This window comes from Perca fluviatilis, chromosome 6 (assembly GCF_010015445.1).
Source record: "Perca fluviatilis chromosome 6, GENO_Pfluv_1.0, whole genome shotgun sequence".
NCBI lineage: Eukaryota > Metazoa > Chordata > Actinopteri > Perciformes > Percidae > Perca > Perca fluviatilis.
In genome coordinates, this window is record NC_053117.1 from 30,816,686 (window position 1) to 30,836,855 (window position 20,170).

Here is a 20,170-nt window from a genome sequence, read left to right on the forward strand (position 1 = left end):
GGATATTTTCCCTGTTGGAGGAACGACTGAGCCAATGAGAGCCTTCGTAAGTTGGGAAGATCATCTAACTGTACCAGAGCCATAATATGTGGATGAAATCACTACAGCTGCATATACCAATTATTTTCAGTATCGGTTAATCTGCAGTTTTATTTTTTACATTGGAGAACCTGAAGCTCATGAATATTTGGTGTTTTGCTTGAGAAAAAAGACCAAAACAGTTGCACATTAACTTGCTGTCGTTTGATTAAGCGACTTACTGCTTCAGTTCTAGCCTGAATGCAAAAGAAATCTACGTATTGAAGTCACTTCTTCAAAAGAAAGCTGCCACAGAAAAACCCATGTTTTTGTCCTTCTTCCCTATGGGAGTTTGGAAAGATTTAATATGTCTGGTACTTGATGAAATGGGTTGGAAAGACTCAAAGGTTAGTTGTTTTTAGGACTGGCCTGACAGCAGGTTGGAGTGCACAGCAACATTGAAATAGAAATGATTTAGTTAAAGGAACTTGACGTTTTACAAATGGCACGTTGCTTTGATTGGTGTGATAAATGCTAAGATAGCTGCCTTTAGTCGCCATAAAGGCTTCTGTGTAGACTGGAAATGATTGAGTGGATGGATACATCATTCTCGACATCAGCTTTAATTATTAATTCATAAAACAGTTCAGTGTGCATGTACCCATTTATTTCTCTGTCTGTGTAAATGGGCATGTCGGTGCAATAACTGTAGTACCTCATGACGCCATGCCACCTCCCTCCTCTGTCTTATTTACCACCCTACAATTAATGATGTAAACACACTTTCACTCCTACATGAAATTCACATAAATTCTGGTTTAACCTACACCAGACAGCCTTTCCAGTTTTCCAGATGAAGCTTATTTTTAACCTCATTGTCAAAGTTTCAGTCAAAATAATATTCTTGCACATCTCTCCTTTACATGCTCACTCACACCACCCGCCTGTCTTTTTCTTTCTGATGAGATTCAGTCGGTCTGCTCTTCAAAGTGTCATTCACTGAGCCTGTGGTTCTTCAAAGGCCCTCGTCTCCTTTTTTATACATCAGTCATTTTCCAGAGAGCAAATGAAGTGGACCTCTGGACAGCAAACAAGCTGTTCAACAGATGGAATCGGAAACGTTTCTTTTCTTTGTAATGATGAATTTACACGTCAAGAGGAGAATGGACACAAGAAGAAGAATATCTCAGGCTAGCATGAGCATGTGTGTCTGTGCACATCAAATTGTGTGCTGGTGTGTCCAGTGTCCAAAAGTGGCACCATCTTAGAGGTCCATTTAAGAACTAAATAAAACAGGTTTTTGTTACTGGATTAAATCTTGACACTAAACTGCCGGAGGACTCCTTTTAAGATTAAGAATGTCCAACACATACCTAGTTAGTCTAACAAAAATCACAAGAAGGTTCAGTGTGAATTAAAAATGTGTATTTAGTTTTGTTGAAACAATCAAATATAACATTCTTGAAGGCAGTTAGTTGTACACATGCATTGCTGCTGAAGTGAGGTTCTAAGGGGTCAGTGTAACGCTTATCAGTTAAATTTTCTAGGCAGAAACGGAAAAAAACAACAGAAAAATGAGTTCCAATATCCAATTTTCTGTTTTTATTCAGAGGATCAGAAATTTAGAAAATTACAAAATTGCGTCTGGGCTCCAATTATTCAATACTGCAATGATGTTCTCTCCCTCATTCTGCCTAGCTACACCCCGCCCCTCACTCGAAACCATCAGTTGCAAGCACCTCTGACCCCAAAGTCTATCAGTTTTTCATTTTTCCATATGCAGTTAGTGACCTGCATATTCCGCAAAGTAGAGGAAGAGAATACCATTGCAGTATTGAATAATTGGAGCTCAGACGCAATTTTGTAATTTTTCTCAATTTCTGATCCTCTGAATAAAAAACAGAAAATTGGAAAAACAGGTTAATTAAGATCCAATTTTTTAATTTGTCAAGGTGTAAAAAAATTAAAATTTGGATATTTGATCCCATTTTTCTGTTTTTCAAAATGTATGTTTGTGCTCATGTCAAAAATGTGACAAAAAGCATACAAAAATGTCAGAAAAAGCAACAAATTTACAAAAAGGTGACAAATGTCTGAGAAAGCCACAAGAAAGTCGGAAGAAAAACAACAAAAATGAGGGAAAAAGCTACCAAAATGTAAAAAAAAAAAAGTGACATGCGGTAACAAAAGCACGTCAATAAACTCTACAGTGTGGCCCTCAGTGAAAATGAGTTTGACACCCTTGCCTTACGTGGTCACTCACCAGTCATTTGAAACTGTGAACATAATTTATACAAAGCAGGACTGAATTAGGGTTGCACGATATTGACAAAATGTGATATTGCGATATCGATTATGAATATTGCGATATCAACATTAATTTCAATATTTTTAAACATATGTAAAATTACAAAAGTTACGGGAAAACGCATCAAAATAGATTCATAACAAATTAAACAAGTTTTCTTACAACACAAGGTTTATTTCAACTGACGGTCGTATTGGACTGGTACAACATGAATAAATAAATAAGGACCGTGTCTACAGAACATGGTTGTACAGTATAAAATATATAAATAATGAGAACAGGACACACCTTTTCTTTCGCGTCTGTGATTCATTCCATTTGTTGTCTCTATCAATTTCTTCACTTACACTGTCACTCTGTCAAAATATGCAGACACGTGGTACACTCCATAGGGTCTGTCACGTAGTGGACCCGTGCGCTGATGTGCACTAACGTGTGCAAGTGGCACGGTAACTGGCCAATGAAACATGATCATTACAGCATTTCAAGCGGGCTCTAAATCAAACACAACTAAGCCACGTAGCCAACGGACGGGACGCAGCGCTCCACAAAATAAACAAAATATTGCAAACTTGTTGCGACACTTTCGATATATTGTGATAACCATATTGAATCGATATATCTTGCACCCAGAGGTTAAATTGGGCCGGAGCGCACCGGAGCGCAGCTCCGCCTCCTCAGGTCCACTATACACCCTGCCGGAGCTCAGCTCCGTCTCCTTCAGCATCAAACATTTTGCCGGGGCTTCAGTCCCAAATGTATTTTGAAAAGTTGACTGACAAATATGAAACTGGACGTCGCTTTGTGCCCAATCTCGCTGTAAAAAGCTGGGCAGCTTCAGGTTTATGGATGCGCTCTGCTGGCGACATGCTGCGGCAAATGTGTCGCGTTTGTGCGCAGCATTTCTGCCATAAGTTTCGGGTTTCCACCTCCGATGTAGAGCAGCGTACAGCCACTTCCCTAAACGTCTCAAACGGCGCTCTGTGTCTGTCAGACGGTCTGAGATCTACCGTATCAGCAGACCAATCACGTAATGCGCAGCAGACCACGGTGCAGGTAGATTATTTTCTGAAATATAGTGACTTTATTCTTGTAGGCTAATAGCCTATTATAACTTTATTTTTCACAAAATATCACGACTCCTCCAAATCTCAGAGAGCACAGGTGGGATGAGTTATATTTTGAATGTGCACAAAATTTTGGACATGAGCAGAAATCTTGCTCAAACATCTGAAATATTACAGTCCAGGGATTTATTAAATGAATAATGTATCACTGAGGTGAATAATTGTCATATGCAGATTTACAGAGGTTACTTCCCCAACAAAAGATGCAAAAGAGGGAAGAATAAATTAGGCCTAAGCTACATGTGTGCTGACTCAGATATAATTAGAAAAGTCGATCTAAAGGAGAATAAATAGATGAATGCAATACAGAATGCCTGACAGCCTTACTGCAATATTTTCCATTATGTTTTTATATTTGGATTGTAATGTTTCCCTTTACATAAAGATATTTCAGGCATATTTATTCAGAAAAAGGTAGAAGTAGGTGCATACAAATTCACCAAAATGCAGGAAATAAAGTGTTTAATGCTAAAAAAAATTCTGGGGGAGGACCCCAGACCCCCACATCATAAGTCAGCACACAAATCTGGAAGCAAAACCTTGGCCTTTGGGTTGCCAGTTATGATTAGACCAAATGTTGGTGCCATCTAACAAACTGGAAGCTAAAATGAACATACACTGGCTATTAACAAGCTGGGCAAGCCAATCACTGTTAAAAAAGCTATAATAGTGGTTTCTGATTCTCTTAAATCAACATAATCTTGTTTAAAAATGTTCAATTTCATACATTTTCCAAGGGTGAAATCCGTTGCCTGCCTGTTAACATTAGCCTATAAAAGGTAAGAAATAATAATAAAGTAAGTGAATTGTAAAGTATTTCTCTTTGTTTGAACTAATCAACCCTACCTTACACATTAATACTGGAAAAAGTGCCCCTTTGGTGTAAAAACACATTAAGTCATTTTACGGCGCGATTTTGAATGACGACCATTCACCGTAAATAAGGGCTCCCCCTCCCTACAAAAGCCAATTTAACCACTGCTTGCACGCCTAGTTTGAATCCCACTTCTGACACATACATACATTTTCTTAGCCTATTCATGTCATACTTTATATCATAGCACATTCATATCTACCCCTTATTGTTTATTCTACACCCTGTATTTATTCTATATATTCCTTTGCACTTTACTGCTTTTTACACTTATGGTTAGTTTGTTGTCTCAAAACGTGTGGAGGTGAATAGAATTAAAGTTTGTGGTGATCACAGGATTGAAAAAATACATTAAAATCAACAAAACACGCTGCCATCTGTTGTCATAGGGACTATGTCTTCAGTAGTTCCAATTATAGCCGCCTACACATGATAAGCAATTTGCTCTCCGCTAGGTAGGGCGCAGAGAGCAGAGCGCAGTGCAGGTCTTTGTCATTGAGGGTGGCAAGGAGGCTATTTCCCGTTGCTAGGTAATGACAACTGTTATCTATTTGGTTGCGCTTTAGAAAGGTCAGCGGCAACTAGGTCAAAGTTCAAATAATTTGACCTTTGAGTGCAGCGCAAAGCGGCTAATCCAAGCGGTGTGCGACGCCAGGGGTAGCGCAGCGTTTAGTTGGGCGCCACCGCTCTCCCCATAGGAAATCAATAGAACGGCCAGCGCAAAGCGGTTTTTCCGCCTATCATGTGTAGGCGGCTTAAGACATCTTTCAACTCTCATTTTCCGATACTTTATGCACCACCAATGAAACTCAAGGTTAGTTTTTTGTAATTTCGGTGGACTAACCTTTTAACACTCAGCAGATTAACTATATGCTGTAAATCAAATTCCAAAAGTCCAGATATTAGGATTCAGAAGCTCTACGGTAACTCTTGCTGCTGAGATTTCACATTTCATATCCCGTCACTGAATGAACACAGATGTGTCCCATCTGCTCTGTCTCTGCTTGCAGCCCCTCCTTTGATGAGGAACTATCCCCCCGGCCCAAGGGGAAGAAGAAGAAGAAGAGAAAGTCTGAACGGAAGAGGAAAAGGAAAAGGTCAGTTACCAAAATGAGATGACTCTGCAGTGAGGTGTATTGTTAGGCGCTTTTTGTCCTGTTTCCTGAAGTTAATAAACTGAGGGAGGAGAATGCTTGGTACTTTAGATCTCGTGTTTATTTGCCTTCCGGCTTTAGGTCTCCTTCCTACAGCCTGTCGCCACTGAGGAAGAAGAAAAAGAAGAAGAAGAAGAGCTCCAAGAAAAGCAAGCGGCATAGGTAGTTCTTGCTTACTACGACAATATTTACAAAATGGCATGACATTTATTTTTAGGTGACTGAAATCATCTTTTTTTTCTTTTCTTCCTGTAACAGGTATACCTCCAAAAAGTCAAAACACAGGTATGTGTGGGATTATTGCAAAATTTTGTGCATCATTTCAGTGTGTCTCGTGGCTGTGGGTGTGTCATTTCTAAAGGTTAAAACATTTCATTAGAAGAGCTAACTTTAAGGTTAAACAGTTCTCACCTGGATATATTTCTGTCATAGATGTGGTAACCATTTGGCGTCTGCTTTCCGTAAGATTTCCGACTTAAAAGCCATTTCTCTCTACGTCTCAGTAAAAAAGCAGGCTGTATGTGCAGGCTTTGTCTGTCTTCATGCGCCTCGCTCATGATTCTATTCTCTTTCATCCCACCAGCTCTTCAAGTTTAAAACATAAGAGGAAGGATGAGCGCAAGCACAAGAAAAGGTCAGTCTGATTGCTGCATCGGAATCATGTACTCTCCAAATCCTACACAACTTTTTTTACCCCCCCACCCCCACCTCCTCTTCCTTCCCCATGGTAAGCCCATCCACCCATTTCACAACACCAATTGCTGAGGAAGACAGAGCATCCTTCAAAGTGCTCTCATATAGGGGGCACGATGGGTGAATACAGAAACATGCAGGCTTTTATTTTTCTGAGCAAAGCGTGAATAAACCATCGTAAAAAAGGAAAACCGTTTGAAAGCTTGAGCCACAAAGAGAGGCAAAAACGGGTGAAAGAGGGTAAGAGAAACCAATTTCATGCTGTGATCTTGCAACATTTTATAATTTGACTTTGGATGAGCGGGCTGTTGTTTGTAAGCACAGAGCCAAGTTCAGTTGCTGTTTACTTCAACAGAAACCACTGCTTTCCAGCTTACTTCAACTCTCTCTTTTGTGCTCTTCATGCCTACGCTGTCCTATTTTTCAAACACGGTTCATATACATCAGAGAAAACAAGATCCAAACATTTGGCAATGCCAACAAATTAACATAAATTGTCAGGTGTAAATATCTGCACTATACACACTAACTTCCAGGTTCAAATTTGACCTGCCTTACTTTGTGCAGTTGCACACAAACACAATTATCCCATGCACTGAGGGATTATAACAGACATTTGGGTACACTCATTGAGTTTTAAATAAAATAAATGGTTTTGATAATCTAGCTAAACTGTTAGCCTGTTTACAACCTGTCTGTTACTCTGACTGCTCATGTTTCTTGCACTGTTGAACTTTGTGGTAGCGATTTTGCTATGTTTCCTAATCTCAGCAAATTATTTAGTGAATTATGGATAGTTTTATGTTGGTAAAAAATGTTCTAAATCTAAACATCTTAAAGTGTATGTAATCTAATTTTATGTAACTTTTAAATGTTTCTGAAACTGTTTAATGTTCCATTTGATGAACATAAATGACCTGTAACAGCAAACGAGACTAACAGTGAAAAGAATGCTATTTTTATTAATGCCTGAAGAACAAAAAAAAAGGGAACGTGAAAGACAACGGGCGTAATCCGAGTCACACACTGTTGGGCTTTCAACAGATGGAGACAATTACGGCATTGTAAATGATTTAAAATGTTCCCCAAATTGGCCCTCAGGTATGTAATATGTCTATTTCATTCATAAAATAACTTTAGATTGCACAATGTGGTTGTACGTCAGTAGCCGACATTGAGTTTTATTCCCTTTAGTCCGTGTTTGTGTTGGCCTATTTTCTTTTCTCTTGTCCCCCTGTTCTTGTGTAAAGCGTCCTTGGGTTTCATGAAATGCACTATATAAATCTAAGTTATAATTACATTGGTTGCTACAACCTGTAGGGGGACCGAAGAGGGAAAAGTTACATAGTGTTGCTTTAATGCTTTGGCTCGTGACACAGTGACAGTGATACCAGGTATAGCTCACGACACATCCAAAGTTGGCTAAGTTACTGCAACACTAGAAATGCAACGATGCATCTGTAACGTATTGTCTTGTTGTAAATGAATGACTTTCTGTCTGAGCAAAGCATTCATTGCGACTATTTGACCTCCCTGTAACGCTTCTCCTAGACCTTTACGACAGCAGGTGTGGTAAAAACACACATATATCCAAAAAGGCCACTAAAATCAACACAAACTGGGAGTTACATATAGCCACTTTAAACAAAGACAAAATATTGAATAAATGTCAGAAACCGATTAAAGCAATGACCAAAGAGATGTAGGCTGAAGGTGGAGCTTAATACGCCTACCCTTTACACAAAACAAAAAGAGTTTATGGGACAAACCGTATGTACAAACTACAAACGTAATGAGTAATATATGCAATGGTATAGAACGTATGAGAAGCTGGAATTGGTACTTAAATAACATTCTCGATTAACTGAAAATTGCTGTCAAGTACTTCCTGTTGATTGATTAATCATAGTACGCTTAGCCCCTTATCCACTCGTGTCTTCTCTCCTCATCACTTCCTTCAGTTCACGGACTCACTCGCGGCGGAGGCGACGCTATCGGAGGTCAGAGTCGGACAGTTCTTCTTACCAATCTTCCACAGACGACAGGTAGGAACCCATCCCTCCCCCCTTCTTACTTCCCCTTACTCCCTCAGTTTCTCTTATCAGCTCGAGGTGTCTGCCGAGTTCCTGGTCACGCCACAGCGATGACTGATAAGGCGGAGGTGACTTCCTGGTCTCAGGCACGACCAGCCCTTATCACAGCTTCACAGGAAGTGGCCCCATATTCACTCCACAGATCGATGCACTCAATTAAAATGACATATTGCAAAATCTTGAAAGATGAAGGATGTTTTTCACAGGTTTTAGGGGTTATACTGAACAGAGTTGACAGCATGATGATCTCTAGTAGCCAGTAGAATAACTGGACTCTTCCCCTGGTGATAGTTCATCTTTAAATAATCATTGCTCGCTGTTGAATGCAGAATATTGCATTTAGAGTCAGAATGGCATCCTTAGGAACAGCTCAATTAGTGAACTTTGACACATGTGAATCGGTAAGATTCCCTTCAGTTGAACTCAAATTGAGGTCCAATTTAAAAAATTTAAAATTCTAAAATAAACATTTTTAAATCTGTCTGGAGCTCTTTATTACTTACTCATTACTATGAGTTAGGGCTGGGCGATATGGCCTAAAAAAAAAAATCTAAGATTATTTAAGATTAAAATCGATTTTTTTTCCCACCCTACTTAAAATATATCTGCAGATGGAAAAGAAATTGTTCAAAACAAGTTTTAGCTTTATTTTGTTTTGACTCATACACACGCACACACACGGGGCATGTATACCATTATGATTATTCATGCCAATTTTGTGGAAATATAAATTGGTTTGAGTGTTTTCCCCTACCATTTTTTGAGGGAAAGAATGACAAAATTATATAATTATGCTATAGCTATATTCAACAACAACAAAACGGATGCGCGAGATAAAGCTGTTTTCACACATACAGGTAATTCACTTCTCGTTCTTCGCTAAAAGTTCAAATCATTTTGACTTTAGTCACGCAACCTTGCCCCTGATCCCGTTTGGAACTACGGGAGCCCAGAGGGGAGCGTCGGCGGATGTTAAGGAGAAAAGCGATTTTCATTTAAACAAATCAACGTTAACTACACATTCGAATTAATCGATAAAATCGATTTATCGCCCAGCCCTACTATGAGTTCATGGGATTTTAAGAAGAGGAAATCACAATTAAAAATCAAGATATATTGAGCTTTAAACTCCTTTTTATTACACAGCTGAAAATCAATCCCTTATCAGATAATCTACACAGGCAGAATAACGCTCAAGAAGTAATTTCTTCTTTGGTTTTTCTATGATTACACAACAGGTTACAGTTCCTTTTTCAAGATGGCCAAAACAATACAACAACAACCAAAATGTTTCTGAAGTAAATCCAGATATTTCACTAACATCAAATGGGCATGAGTGATACTTATTGTCATGTTCTCTGGGGTGCCGAATTGGCTGTAAGGGAAAAGAAGCATTTATGTCTCGATGCTGTGTCATGAAAACTAAATCCAGCATTTTCCCACAGACACCATCTGCAGAAATCTGTGGTACATCAGGCATTAGGAGACCTGGCAGTTGTAGTAGAGGAAACCAATGGAGTGCTTGACCACACGGACATGAAGTGGAGATCTGCAACCAAATCAGTGTGTAAAACGGCTCCAAAATATCGCTCCATCCTCTCCACTGCCACCGTAAGTACACTTTAGGACTCTAACAATGCTGCGGCTGGTTCAGTTTGATTTCTCAGTGATGGCCATGTTAAACAGCTTATTGTTAGTCAAAATAAAATGCCTACAGTGAGGCGGTTGGGTTTGGAAAAACTTTAGCTCACTATTAGGATTTGGATTGGATTGAATTTGAATTTGTTGAAGATTATATGTCCATTCAGCTGTCCTCTAAAGGATCAATATTTACAAAATCCAAAAACTATACATGGCCTGACTGAGCTCATTTTATAAATTCTTTATTTGCAGTCATTTTGTCAGTTCTTGATTTTCTGTTTTTAAAACTAACGCCATCGGGTACTTGGTGTAGAAGCCCCCCCCCCCCATAACTATAATGATACGGCTGGAAAAACACATTCTCTATATTATGGCAATATGCATTTAGTGTTTTGAAAGCTTATTTCCCTTCCTGTTGGGAAATTTCAAATTTACATGAAAAAGAACACCAACAACACATTTTATTTTCAAGAGCTATTTCTCACTACACATTTTTATTGCTTTATTAAAGGTGTTATTGCAAAGTTTGTCCGGTGATGATGAATATTCCGTGCCAATATTTTTAATGAATTACTTTAACAAACTCTGTGCATCTCAACCATGGTCAAGATTAAGATAATACAACACTTGGTTACAGCTTCATGTGTTGACCTTAAAACTGATCATGTAGACTTGTAGTCGACTCCTACAGGATGTATAAAAAGCCTGTGGTGTAGTTTAAGACCTGTCTGTCGCATACTGCATAGTGCACTGTTGCTGCAAGCAGCAGGAAGGAAGGGTTTTGTTTGTTGTCTTCAAAAGTGCAACACGCTGTGCTTGGTCAGTACATAAAGCTTAAGTTTAGGGACGTTGGATGCAAATCATGTGCTCATTCAATGTCAGCATTATGTCATTAAGACAAAAGCTGCGGTCGAATAGTCTTTTTTTCCCTTAGGAATGTTCCATTCTGAGGGAAATGACCTGGAAGTATCTAAGTGGCAGCCATGATAAGAGCTGGTCGTATTCTCTAAATGCTTACGAAAGGTGCTTCAATCTCTTATCTTCTTTAGCATAGGATACACTGGACTATCCCTTACCATAGGAAAACAGATAATGTCGCCCCACAATTCCTTGCAGCAGTATCATTTAAAGTGACGCACCATTTGGCCGTTAAACGAAAAACAAACAATATGAATATCTTGCATAAATTTAACAATTGTTTTCATACAATCCTACTTATTGGGATTTATGTTGATTTATGTTGAGTGGACAGGAGGGTGAGCGTGAGCAACCATTCTACAATGCGCCAGCCATTGCGTTTCATTTTTGTAACTGATAGCCTATATTTCTTTTATTTATTTCAATTCCAATCTTGGCAATGAAGTAATATTTTTCACCAGGTTGTCCACGTTTATATAGTCTGCATGAAACAACATGGTAAGAACACACAGGGCGAAGTATCTAAGATTGCGTCTTCGGAACTTTGTAGGTTCACCACGGCCGATATAATCACTTCAGTAGCATCTGCACATTACATAATAAAGTAGCCGAGTTTAAATGCATTCGGTATTTCTCTGAGTACCAAGGTTGTCTTTTCCTGAGCAGTGTTTCCCCTACCATTGTTTTGGGGGGCGGCCCTCCACCTTCATTTTGAGAGTTTCGGTTTTTATTTCTTGTTTCCCTCACCTGCGTCCTCTGATAACAGCTGACAGTAAATTGACGTTTTCACAGCGCTGTGCCAGCTCCAAAAAACGGAAGAAACAACAACAATCCCAAAGCAAAAGCTCTCCGTCTCTCCTGTGACTCACACAATCCTACGCCAAGTGTGCGCAGCCGGTGTAGCCAGTTAAAGGTGCCATAGGTAAGATTGCGAAGATCCAGGAATTAGCCAAAAAATTTGTACGTCGACAACTTCTCAGTCCCTCCTCCCTTTCCGCTAAAGCCCAAAACGGTCTCCTAACGGTCAAAAATGATGTGCACTAAACCATAATTGTGCTAGTGGTCACAGTGTTTGGACACCCTCATAAATCGTTGTTTCAGAGTCACCACCCCCGCTGGAAAAAATCCTAGAGGAAACACTGTCCTTGTGACCCTTCACATCTTTCCTTAACCTCATGACTTTGCCAGCAAGGTCAAGGAAATGTTTTTAGGAAAAGACATAAGACATATATATATTTTTGACTCTTCGACCGCAGCCCAAGATAAAGAATGATGATACATTTTGGAATTGTTAGCATTTTCTTGCCTCTTTGGACTAATAAAAACAACGGAAACGCACGTCACAATTTTTTTGGTAATGCAATTGACTTTCTTGTGCTGATCTAATGAAACCCTTGTTAAAAAAATAAAAAAGAAAGACTTAGAGACTCTTGTCCTGCTGTCATGAGAAGCGGGGGAGGGGGGGGGGGGATAAAAAATATGTCCGTTTCACTTTGGCCCTTCTCAGTCCCATCTGGCCGTCTGTTATGACTTGTCTTCCAGCAGACAGTTTCAATTGTTCAGATTGTGGATCTGACCTGCAGCTGAAATGAAACCAGGAGAAAACATCCTTAAACTGTAATTGACAGCTTTTACACGACAGACTTTGAATTTTAAAACTGTGCGGTTTATGGCAGGTTTTTTTTAAGTGATGTCCTCCCAACGAGCCTCATAAATACACCCATGTCCTTAAACTCATTGTCTCATGCTTATTGGAGCATGAAATACATTTAATTTCTCTCCAGCAATCATTAAATTATGGTAATTGCACAGACAAATGTTTTTAATTACCCACCACAGGGTTTTAATTGAAATTCAATGAATTAATCCATATATTGAATCATGCCTGGTATTCAATAACCCAAAGTCTTTCAGGAGGACTTCAGAGTTGGTTGCCTCAGAATTATTCAGTGGTGTTTGCATTTATTTATGGGTTTTGATTTAGTAAATAAAAACATATCATTTCAAAAGTAATGCAGAATGATCTTTGCTTAATATTTCTTTCCCAAAAAAGAAAAAGCAAACCATAAAGGGAAAGGTAGGTATGACCGGACAGAAAACCCCTCAAAAATATGAATAATCGACATGAATGTGGTTGATTATAAAATATGTCAACCTTTTCTGTAAATATAAGTGGTGAATTGATACATTTCTTTTGTGGTGTAAGCATAAGAAAAGTTGTGGCAACAAAAGGAAAAGAAAGCTCAAAAGAACCTTTTGAAATGTCAAACTATCTCCAGGCGACAGTGAAGAATGTCTCTGATTAGAATTTGTCCTTCTGTAAGTGAAATCTTTTACTCCTGAGTACGATGCGAGCGTTAAAGAGGATGGTAGAAGAACAAAGATTTGTTTAAATTTTTCCTTCTGTTTTGGTCCCTTTTTTTCTTCTTTTTTTTTTTATTGTGCCCCTTTTCCCCTAAATAGGAAACCTTTCCCTTTTTTTTCTCTTTTTTCCCAACAAATGAAGAGAGATCATAATTTAATACGATTAGTCAGGTATGATTCTCGGAGAGTCAGTATCTCTTTCCGTCTGCAGTAAAAGAAACAACAACAACAACAAAAAAACGTTCTAGTTCAGTGTGCAGTAGTTGTACTCGCATACAAGCACACTATTAAAGTATTCTGGGACTTTTTGCTCCCGAAAAATTCCAAAACAATGCACCATTAAGGAAAGAAAAAGGAACATGCCAATATAAGTCTAACTGGCTCTGGGTTTGAAGAGAGGGTTATTGTCTTTTTCTTGCAATTTACGACTAATGATGAACTTATGTTGCCCGCTCTTCCCTTTTTCTTACACCTTACCTACTTAAGGAGGAAATCTTGATTGGTAAGTCGATGCTATCCGCAGATTTAGGGATTTACTTGTAGGTCGGTGCAGGCTAATTATTTACTTCTTACAGGAGAAAGAGCACAGTCATCTGTCCCATTCTGAGGGCTTTTCTTAGTTAGACTGATGGGATCTCTCTTTGTCTGCAATCCTTTTCATTTCTACATAATACCCATTTTGTGATGTTTGTTCAATGTTCTTTATACGAGGCTTTTCAATGGGGCTATTGTTTACTCTTTTTCTCTTCGAGTTAGAGCCGGTAGATCTTTCCACGCATAGTTTTTCTTTCTTATCTGCTCTTTTGTTGTTCCTTTCATATAGTTTTTTTAGTTTAGACTTCCTTTATCTCAATTTGTTTCTTGTTGATTTCTTTGACTTTAGTTGAGTTCAGACTTTGTTTTGGGGTTAATCGCATGCTTCAAATTTGCATGATGTCTTTTATCTTTCAAAGTTTTCTGTCCCGAGAAAAGAAAAGAAAAATAAATACTTCTCTGTGTTTTCAAGGGAATATGTGCCGTTGTACTAGAGTATTCAGAGTGCATCAAAAGCAGATAGCAGGTTCCATTCATCAACACACGTTTGGTTTTAAGCTGCAGCCTCTTTGTCTGTTTGCAGATTTTGTCGTCAAAACCTGGAAGCGAGCTTTTACACGGAAAAGGGTCTCAGCATTTATCGAGCCAGACCGAAGGTCCGCACGATTACGATTCTGGGAATGACACATCTTCGCCGCCGTCAAGCAAAACTGGCGTTTCTCAGGCAAATGTCACTGACAACAAGAAGACCCACTGTAAACGCCTGGCCTCGCCAGAGAAGCTGAAGTTCAAAGACAATGCCTCTGATTCAGGAAACTCTGTGACCAGCTACGCTTCCCTGTGCAAACCTTACATGGAGGACGGCTTGTCTGCAACCCTTTTCAGTGGAAACGGCAAGAGGTAATGTTGTGTTCATAATAAATAATCCATCTGAATGAATGCTTCCCAGGAAAATTGCAAGCTGTTTATCTTCTGTTTCCACGCTCTGTTTCCTCTTTTGAAATATGAAAAAAGGGAACGCATTTTTTAAAAACAACCCAGTTTGGGCTTTATCACTCAAAGCAGTGAAATGGGTTTTCTTTGCAGAGAGCAGATAACCTTAGGGTGTCGGGTAGAGGTTGTGAGATCTCCGAAGCCTTCCAGCTGTTCACAGAGGATGAGCGAGTCGTCTCGAAGGCGTCTGAAAACCCGGTCATCCAGCAGCAGGAGCAGGAGCCGATCATCGGGGAGCTCCAGATACTCTGGGCGCTACTCTCGTAGCCTGTCGCTGTCATCTTGCACGTGGGTTAACTACTTTTATGTTGTACATCACCAACATCCAGTTGTGGAATGTAACTTAGTACATTCACTCAAGTGCTGTACGTGCCACTTTCTACTTCTACTCCACTACATTTCAGAGAGAACTATTGTACTTTTTACTCCACTACATTAATCTGACAGCTTTAGTTACTAGTTACTTTACAAATTCAGATTTTTGCACACAAAACCCATGTAGGTTATAAAATACGTTACAACAATATAACGGCCTACAAGTACAGCTGAAATGATTAGCCGATTCAACACAGAACTGTTTTGATCGTTTCCAGTTTTTAAATGTGAGGATTTTTACTTTTAATACTTTAAGTACATTTTCCTGATGATACTTTACATTTACATGTACATTTCCACTCACATGCAATTCAATTTGCACATAATGTGGAAAACCACTTTGGTCCAGACTGTTAAATGGATTGCTATGAAATGTGGTAGCCTACAGATATCCATGGTGCCCAAATAATGAATCCTAATGATTTTGGTGATCCCTTGACTTTTCCTAGCCCCACCAGCAGGTCAAGGTTTTTGCTTATCTTGAGAAATATCTCAACATCTACAAGATGTGTTGGCACAAAATGTATCACAGCCATTGACAGTTTTCCAGAAGATGTATCCTCACGACTTTGGTGATCCCCTGACTTCCTGTAGCGCCACCATGAGGTTTGCATTTGTGGTTTTGTGGTTTTGTGTTCCCCTCCGCTTCCGGGATTGCGCTGCCGGAAATTCCGCCGGATGTCACTCTTTTCGGCCGGATGTCCGGTACTTTCCGCTTTCTTTGTGTTGTAATTTCAAACTCCGGTGGATTTATGAGGACTATGGTTAACTGCTCCTCAGATCTCTGCAGGGTAAATCCAGACAGCTAGCTAGACTATCTGTCCAATCTGAGTTTTATGTCGCACGACTAAAACTACTTTTGAACATACACATGTTCCATCAAAAGAAGTTCCTTGCCGAGGCTATTTTGCAGCGGCACCGTGGCTCTGTCCTGCGCTTAGCACAGCCAAGACGGTTGTGATTGGTTTAAAGAAATACCAATAAACCAGAGCCCGTTTTTCTCCCATCCCGGAGTGCTGTGTGGACTCTCCAGACAGCTAAAGTCTGGCGAGTCTAAAGTTACACGTCATAGAGCCAGGCAGGAAAAACTCTGCGTTACGCACAGACACGGGGCTCACGTAGTAGGAGCTGAAAAATATCCGAAAAGATTTGTGCCTTAGTGTTGTAATTTATTTTTGTTTTATAAAATTGGTATCTGAAAAAGTATCATTTAGGAACCGGTATCAAAGTCACATTATTGGTATCGGTACCGTTATTGAAAATGTTTAAATGATACCCAGACCTACTGTCATGATACATTTGCAAAAGGAAGTTGATGGAAATATGCACTGATTCATATTTTATTTTGCAGAAATAGTTGTGCAACAGCTTATACTGTACAATCGTAACTACTGCTTCTTTGCTCAATTCCAGGGGATAATTGTTGTTTTTCTCATTGCCAGCTCGTACTCACGTTCACCGAGTTATTCAGCTGACCTGAGGCGACGAGGCAGCGTGGCCAGCCTGAGTTCCAGAGGAAGCTACTCCAGACACAGTGCTGACAGGTGAACTTTGCGAAATGTTTCAGCTGCTAATGACTCCTCAATTATTGGTGTAGGAAAACCAATACACATTGCATTGACCTTGTTGGTGACAACAGTTTCACATTGTCATGTCTGCTTCCCAGACTACGAGACAGAAAGAGAACGCATAGCTCCCGAGAGAAAGATGTGAAGCATGCACATAAGGTTAGTGGGAAGAGACAAAGACGCAAATCCTACTCTCCTATGAAGAAAAGGAGGAGAGACTCGCCAAGCCATCTGGAAGCACGCCGAATCACAAGGTACAGCTTTCCCAGCCGGGTTATTTACAGCTACAGTATACATTGTTATGCCTAAATGCAGCAAATAATGAAAAAAAAATATGTACTGCTGGTCACACCCTCCGCTCCCTCAGTTGGTCAAGTCCCCACCCTCAAATCTTTCTCCTTGTGTCGATGAGCTGTGTACCTTGAAATGGCATTAAGCCAGACGATGAGATAACCGTCAGCTCCAAAGCCACCACAGGTGCTGACGAAGCAGATGGTGGAACACAGGCAATCTGAAATGTAAAACAGAGTTAGCTTTACTTTTCCTTCATTTCATACTGCTCTTTGACAGCAGCAAAATGATATACACCCAGAAATATGCACAAAAGAACACGACAGCCACAGATTGCTTTAGCTGCACTGTTCAGTATATGAATTATAGGCCAAATGACTATGTGAAAGGTTCATAGTAGTGAACCCACGAAGAATTGTCAGCCGTTTTAGTGTCTATCAGCTCACTGTTTTGGTTTTGCCTACAGGACATGCCTGTAAAATATGTTTTATTTCAGTGAGGCCTTTTCCTGGTTAATGAAGTTACATATATACAGCAGACAAATAGCATAGTGCAGCATTTAGCAGCTAAAATAGGTCAACTATTTTTCTTGGAGTTGGTGGAGTTGGTGGAGACCAAAACCAGAGCTAAAAGGGGAGTATATATTGGACCAGGTGTCCAGAGATGCTAATGTTGCTCTGTGTCAGCTGGATGTGTTTGGTAACACTTTAGCTGGAACAAAATTGTAATGGGATTTCTTTTTTTGTGATATTGCCCCCCCCCCAATTGACCATATAGGGGCAACACAACAAAGCTGTATACACAACATTTACAAATTACCACCCTATGATATTGTGACTGAAACATGTTGGCAAACGTTTGCCTATTTACACGTCCAGCAGACACAAAGCAATGTTAGCATCCATTTGGAGTTGTGTTTCTGGCCAACTGGCTAATGTAAGTCCATGTAGGTCTCCTTTAAGTTCTATTTTTAAGGAAATAGCTGGTTAGCTATAGTCGCTAACATTGTCTGTCTGCCTGTTTGGTGCTGAGCAGTGAATTTATTAAAGCTGTTTTGCTGAAAACAGCTATCTCTTGAGAAGGACACTGATGAGAGTGGTGAAAGTGAACCAAAACGGCAAAATTGCTGCTGTAAAACGAAAACAATAAACTGTCAAGCTGATGTATTATTTGACACATTGTTCATATGAAAACAATGATGAGTGCAGTTTTAAGGTTTAGTAAAATGTACACCTTGCAGCTTTAATTCTCTTAATGAATGTCAGTTTCACACCACTTACCCTTTTTGGCTCTTCCCAGTGCCAGGAAGCGACCCATCCCTTACTTCCGACCCAGCCCTTCAAGCAGCAGTCGGTCCACCAGTGTGTCGTCCTGGAGCAGCCTCTTCACCCGCAGCCGCAGTCGCAGCCCCATCCACAGTATTAGCCGGAGCCGGAGCCATAGTTACTCCTCCTACAGGAGCTTCAGCCGCAGTTCATCCTGGAACTCAATCTTTGGGACCCGCAGTCGCAGCCGGAGCCGCGGTTCGTTGAACAAACGCAACAAAACAAGGCATTAGGTTTCTTAGAGCACATTAAGGGACGAGAGCGGGTGCGGTGGATGTTGGAGCAATCGTCTGTGTCTCTGTGCTCCACTTTGACACTTGAGTGGAAATGTCCCCGCAAGGGCTCCGACCACGTCTTTCATTGAGGCAGTCTTGTTCGCTGTCTGCTTACAGAGACCACTGGAGACCGAATGTCTTTTTGTTTGTTTTGTTCTTGTACTGCATTCTCTTGCATCAGCACTCACAATGGCCTGAGACTATTTATCTCTTAGATATTTACTATAGAAAATGCACATGGGACATAAACAGTGTTCCTGTATTTGGTCAACAAACATCGCTGTTCCTTATTTTATGTCCATGCACTTCCCATTGAATTACTATCCTAAATAAATGCTCAATATTTATTTAAAAATTGATTGTTCTTTAAAATGGTGCATAATGAGGCCTGAAGATACTAAGAAGAAAGTACTTAATTCCCATAAGTAATTAAGGGGGGGGGGGGGAATATACAGTAATGTGTTAGCTAATGCAAGAGCAGATGCACCAGCTGAACAATTTTAATGTTTCATAAGACATCGGCATTTACTATTCAATGTCCAATGAAGTAGTTAAGTATGGAGGTAACATTTGAGCCGTTTGATCTGAGTGTTAACAAATGGCTTCAGAGGGATCGTTGTCAGGAAAAAGGGAAAATGTTTATTGCTCTGATCTCTGCACTTCACAAGGTGGAGAACAAACGCGTTTCCTCTGAAAAATGAAACGGCGAGGGTGGCCTGACGGCGAGCAGCTGCCTGTCAGCTCAAAGGTCAAATTAATTGATCCTCTGATCAAGTGGAAAACAATTGAAATGTCAGTGCATGTAATACAACAGAGAGCGATCGAAACATTGGGCAGGGACGGGGACGGGGGGGTCTTTTGACAAAATCTTCACGTGTCAGAAGAGGTATTGTCTTTGACAGCTTATGACAAATGAAACGTAATGAATTTGTTATGGGGTGGGGGAAAGGATACTTTAAAGGTTAATATAATGCTTAAATTGTCATCTTGGGCCGTCCTATACATACATACATATATATATATATATATATATATATATATATATATATATATATATATATATATATATATATATATATATATATATATATATACACACACACACACTGAGACTGAGTTTTTATTTGATACTTATGATTTCAAAAGATGGCACAGAAAGAACAAGTTGTACCTCATTTGGTGGCAACATGTTGACAATAAGTCTGAACTTGTGAATAGCATTGATACTGAATTTACTTGAATAATGTTTTCTTGCTACAACACTGGAACCAAACACATGAATCAACTGTGTTTTTTGTTGACTTATATCACAAGAGGAAAGGCCAATTGTTTTAATTGTGCAGCGCCATCCATATTTATTACTAATTTAATATTTATTGGTTTGTTGTCCCTCTCAGTAGTAGTCAATCTTTCTATGCAACACTGTCAATTTATAGTTATTATGTCACTGTTTTAATTTATTTTATGTTTTTAATTATTCTTGGGTTTTGCCACCTCACTCACTCATAAACCTCAAAGTAGAAGCAGATGTTCTAAAGACGGAGGAGCAGAAGCTGAAATGGCAAGAAAGCGAAGAAACAAAATGTCAAACTTTTTCTTTAAAGTTCATTTTCAAAGCT

General features: G+C 39.6%; 1 protein-coding gene across 1 annotated transcript in view; it reads left to right on the forward strand.

Moving 5' to 3' along the window:
- Positions 1-18,996, forward strand: part of srrm4 (serine/arginine repetitive matrix 4) — a 66,257-nt gene extending 47,261 nt beyond the window's left edge. Inside the window, exons 3-13 of the mRNA XM_039803028.1 lie at positions 5,338-5,424; positions 5,563-5,643; positions 5,740-5,766; positions 6,065-6,115; positions 8,136-8,219; positions 9,713-9,878; positions 14,308-14,624; positions 14,811-15,005; positions 16,535-16,636; positions 16,759-16,914; positions 18,251-18,996. Of these exons, the coding sequence (XP_039658962.1) occupies positions 5,338-5,424; positions 5,563-5,643; positions 5,740-5,766; positions 6,065-6,115; positions 8,136-8,219; positions 9,713-9,878; positions 14,308-14,624; positions 14,811-15,005; positions 16,535-16,636; positions 16,759-16,914; positions 18,251-18,509 (1,525 nt within the window). The 3' untranslated portion in view covers positions 18,510-18,996. The remainder of the gene's footprint in view (positions 1-5,337; positions 5,425-5,562; positions 5,644-5,739; positions 5,767-6,064; positions 6,116-8,135; positions 8,220-9,712; positions 9,879-14,307; positions 14,625-14,810; positions 15,006-16,534; positions 16,637-16,758; positions 16,915-18,250) is intronic.
- The last annotated feature ends 1,174 nt before the right edge of the window (positions 18,997-20,170 follow it).